The 5000-nt window shown below is 38.5% G+C and overlaps 1 protein-coding gene across 1 annotated transcript in view; it reads right to left on the minus strand.

The window, feature by feature from the left end:
* FOXP2 (forkhead box P2) overlaps positions 1–5000 on the minus strand; it is a 346539-nt gene that overhangs the window by 41584 nt on the left and 299955 nt on the right. Inside the window, exon 10 of the mRNA XM_017733112.1 lies at positions 2084–2168. Coding sequence (XP_017588601.1) covers positions 2084–2168 — 85 coding nt within the window. The remainder of the gene's footprint in view (positions 1–2083; positions 2169–5000) is intronic.

The raw sequence follows: 5000 nt of genomic DNA on the forward strand, positions 1-5000 counted from the left end.
TGGACACTGTTAGCAATGGACTAGTGCCAACAGCTGTGAAGGGGTGAAGGGTCCTCAAAGCACAGTGCCTGCCAGGATTGACTACACACTTCATCCTTTCCCACTGAGGTCCAGTTAGTGCCCCCTGCAATCTGCCATCATCAATCTAATTCAATAGAGTGACAGAGCCCAGGCAGTGTGAAACACTGAACTCTGCCATCAAGTCAGCGTTGACACTGCACTGGGTCTCATTACAACTGAGGGACCCTACTTCACTGGCAGTCAGACAAAGCAAAAAATGGCATAATTGGTCACACCGCAAGCTAAATCTTCACTGCAACTCTTAGATTACAGCCTAGCCTTTGTAAATGGTAAACAGTTCTTAAGAAGCCCTTATGCTGCCTTTAAAAAACATCATGTTACTTAAACCTCTACTTTTTCCTTACTGATACCATTTTCTGATCATACACTATGTAAATATTTGTAGCTTCAGATTTGAACAAGCTACCAAATTAAAAGCAAAAAACAGAAGATGAGGAAGTGTTTGAAATATGCAACTTGATAAAAATAGCAGAATATAAAAGAGGGAAATACATTTTACAACATGAAAATATTTTTTCTTTTTTTCACAAGCTAGCTTGAGAAAAGAAATGTTCAAAATTTTATTCTAGTGATCTGGCTCTGGATACCTACAACATGATTTCAACATTAACTGCAGTAAGAATTAAACTTGGTGTTTAATACTACCATTTTCCAGAGATTTCTTGCTCTTACACCTGTAGACTGAGACTGGACTAAGGAAAATGACTTGTAAGTAATTTTAAGAGAGGGAATTATCTTTATTACTGCAGGTATTTTGAGTATGCTGGATATAATTTGATCAGTGCATCTTCAATTAAAGAATATTTGAGGCAATGGGTGGGAAGAAGGTTTCTTCTTCATATTATGTGTGGCTTCATACTATGTGTGTGACAATTTAGAGACAGCATTTGCCATGACATAAATTCCTAACAAACACATTAAACTAACACTATCCTGTAAATAATATAAAAGAAATAGAAGCTTTACCTGGGTTTAAAAATCTTTCATTTTAAGGGAAACAAAAACAAATTACATTATTGCATGCTCCTCTCATTGTTTTGGATTGCCAGTATTAAAGTAAAAAAGACCCAAATAGTTTGCCTTGGCTGAAATAAGAATAAGTATTCTTACGTGAAAAGAGAACTGTGAGACAATATTCCAAAAAGGTGAGAAAGGTGAGAGTTGTTATCCTTCTTTCTCCACATATGGCAAGAAACAGGGACAAAAATCTTAGTCCGTGGCTGCATCCCTTGAGCTCCTCTGAGCAGTCCTAAGAGGGGATGGGACTGCTGAGACATTCCCCCCCTGACTGCTGTGTGGGCAGGAGGAGACAGTGCAGTGCAAGTGTCCTGCATGGTCACCCCTGAGGCTTGTGCCCAAACTCAGTAGCCTGGTAGGTGTAGTCACAATACTGGGAGACCCCGGGGGTACTCACCACTCCCTGCATAAACAGAAGGGAGCATCCACATACATGCAGTGACCTCTAATGGTTAGAGCATGCACAGGGTACTGCAGACCTGTGATCTGAGGCATGGCACTCCCTGGGGACCTCCCTCAGTGGGTTTGACATTACACATTCTGCTTGCAGAAAAATGCCCCCTATCAGGCTGGGAGTCATTTTGGGTGGAGACATGCTCTGCTACTCTTTTATCCCACAGAACAGCACAGAAAACCACTGGGTCAGAAGGGAAAGAAGAAGAGGGGTCCTGACCCAGCATTTTAAAAACTGAAGATAGCTTGGACCCAGTCTTTGCTCCAGGGGCTGCGTTCTTCATTCTTGATGAATAGCATTATAGTCTTAGTTCAAGCAAAATACTGTAGATAATCTTGATGTTAGATAATTATTGCATAATTTATAATGTAAAAAATATTTAAGCAAAAAAACCTCACTTGTTTGTTAGTATCAACAAATTTAATGCAAGAAACAAATGTCTTTAAGCTAGTCACTAAGGCAAGTGTTTTCAATTTAGTTTAGGTTTATAATAAATAAGTAATAGGATAATGCATCTATGTAACAAACCATTATTTCTAACGGCTGAACCACTTGCATTTGCACCCGACACTGAGCAGTGCTTCTGTCATCCAATGCATGTTCATTGTTAAGGTGCCTAGAGAAGGAAGTAAGACAGTGTTAAGATGAGGAAAATATCTTTATGGGTCCATTTTTCTCTCCTGCACATATGGCTTCCATTAGTTCCAATGGGAGTTGCGCAAAAAGACCTAGTCAGAGCAAGCAGTACAGACAACAATACAAAATAACGAAACTGATTATTTCATTTTCTTCTACCTAATTTCCCAGTGAGAACTGTCAGATACCCAGTTTCTATCTCCCAGGTCATATATGCCATCTAAGGGCCAATGTAACCCGTTACAAATATTTGTTAGAATGACTGAACTGATTTCCACTCCCTGTTGCTGATGCAGATGAAGAGAATCACCTTAGAATGAGTCTCCAAAAGATATAATTGCTTTTAGGATGCTTGAACGACTGAGAATTAATGTAGACTTTGTTAAGATTTCTCTATCTGCTCTTCTTTAATCATTAAGCAACAATAGAACGTCCACTACCCCTCCCCAAGAGCTCTAGGGGAACAGCCAAATTTTAATGCAGTTTCTAGAAGTAGACTCTGAGGATGAGGGAAGTGATTGTCCCCACCAGTATGAAGAAAAGTGTGCAAGGTAAAGGCAGGGGAAGGACCAGCTATGCACCTTACTAACACAGCAAGCTTCCTGGGAGAGGTTTAGGCTACACATGTGAGCTTAACAAAACAAAAACACACTCTGCATCAGGAAAAGAGGACCTGGGTGAGCAGCTGCCTGTAACTGAAGTTCAGCCCAGACCCAAGTGGCTGTCCCCCAGACATTTCAACTGAGCAGAAATTTACAAAGATCAATTAATAATGGTTTTTTGAAGGACAATGTGTCCATTTTCTTCTCTCTCTCTTCCAGGATCAAAGAAGTCCCTTCTGGAGCTTTAATAGTGGGCTTCCTACTCCATGGAGAAGAAAACATAAGGATCAGGCTAAAGAAGAAATGGGAGCAAAGGAGTTCTGCCTTTGAATGTGGATTTACTGGCTATTTCCACTGTAGGCATGAGGGGTAAGCTTTGCAGAGACTACAATCACAGATGGTTTCACAGTTACAGGAACTAAGTTATCTATACCACAGAGGAAATGTATCTTCTTCTTTTTCTTTTTTAGCAGAATGAATCAGAGAACTGTGTAGTCATTTGATTGCTAATATATGGGGAAAATGTATTTTTCAGAAACAGTGGAAAAACAGAGGGACTGTATCTCACTTCTACTAACACTTGTGCCTTTTAAATCATGTCTTCACAGGTTTAGGACCCTATGATAGAGTTTTCAGGTGAGCAAAATGTTCTGTTATTCTTGCAACAGCCATGGCTGGGGAAGAGATATAAGTAATCGTGAAAGGTTTTGTTCATTCTTTTAATATAGAATTCTATAAGAATATAGGTGTAACTTGTTTGGTAGTTTATGCTAAATTCGAGCATCACCAAGGACACATTTCCTTTATGTGAGTCATAGAACCTATAATTTATTTTCAAAGGAACTGACTTCGTTCCCCCCACTGATGCGAAAATGCACAATCAGTTTAAAAAGCAGGTAATTGCTCAGAACATATTATTCACTTGTTTTTTGAAATCTTGATTCAGAAGAATTTTACTCCCTCAATTACACAGGCATGATAGTGCATGGCCTGTTAATGTAATGGTTTAATATTCAGTTAATTGGGTACAAAATTGCCAGAAGAAGGTCTGAAGACAGATTGTAGCTCTGCATCATTACCACTATCACCAGTACACACCAGTACACTGTGCTTCCACGTGCATGTATGCTCACCTGTGTATGCTCACAGGTATATGTGGAGAACACGAGAGTAGGCAAGAGTACAGGTATAAAAGATCTCCCAGCCCAAGTTTGAGGCTACTGCATGGTCATGATTATTTATTAGTTATTACAACATCATGTGTTTGCATAACACCTTATAAAATAGATACAGACATAGTCCTTGCCCTGAGGAACTTTAAATGTAACAGCAGTATTCAGTGTGGGAGAAGAAAGTCCAGTGTAATGTAATTTCAATATGATTACACGGTAACTTGGGAGTATGTTGCAAGTTTCTTGAGAGTTAACACAGTAATCTTCAGAAAATGGTGAGATACACACATCTTTTATACCACGCTTTTACTGTGCATTTTGCTGTGCATTTTGGAGAAAAGCTACTTATGGAAACAGTAAGAGTGTAAAAATTGTTTTAAGAATTATTTTTTTCTGATCTTTCCTGCCTGTGAAGTAAGCTTGCTTTATTTATCATGCAAGTACAGGCAGTGTAGTGAAAGAAAAACTAGGTCTAATACATTTTTTAAAACCTCTAAAATAACTTTTCTCTGTATTAAGTTGCTGCACTTTTAGGGTCCAATATGTGTCAATCGGCCAAGACAGAAACACATTTTTTCCTCCCGAAGGCTGGAAATAATTCCAAAGGGTTTGTTGTTGTTCCTTTTTTGTTTGTTTGTTTTTGTTTGTTTTTTAACTTGGTTTGAGTTTTTTGGTTGCTTGGTTGGTTGGTTGGGTGTTTCTTTGGTTTGGCTGGTTTTTTTGGGGGGAGGTTTTTTTTGTTTGTTTCTTGTAATGACTTTTAAGTTATGTACAAATTGTGCTAGTCAATTTTCATACTTTATCAACATATTCCTAATTTTTTATCTTGTCTTCATCTTTTACTAATCCCATGCTAACTTGATTTATAACTGAGAAAAAGAGATCTATTTTTAAGGGGAGAATATATGCTGGAGGACTGGAAAGTGATCCTGAAGAGCTGAGTTATTGGTTTGAAAGTGTTAAGTAGACTGTGCAACACACATGCAGCTTATTCCACCATTTTGCTGCTTATTCGGTTGTTGAAAGAAACAGTATTTT

This window comes from Corvus brachyrhynchos, unplaced genomic scaffold (genome assembly GCF_000691975.1).
Source record: "Corvus brachyrhynchos isolate BGI_N302 unplaced genomic scaffold, ASM69197v1 scaffold32, whole genome shotgun sequence".
NCBI classification, from domain to species: domain Eukaryota; kingdom Metazoa; phylum Chordata; class Aves; order Passeriformes; family Corvidae; genus Corvus; species Corvus brachyrhynchos.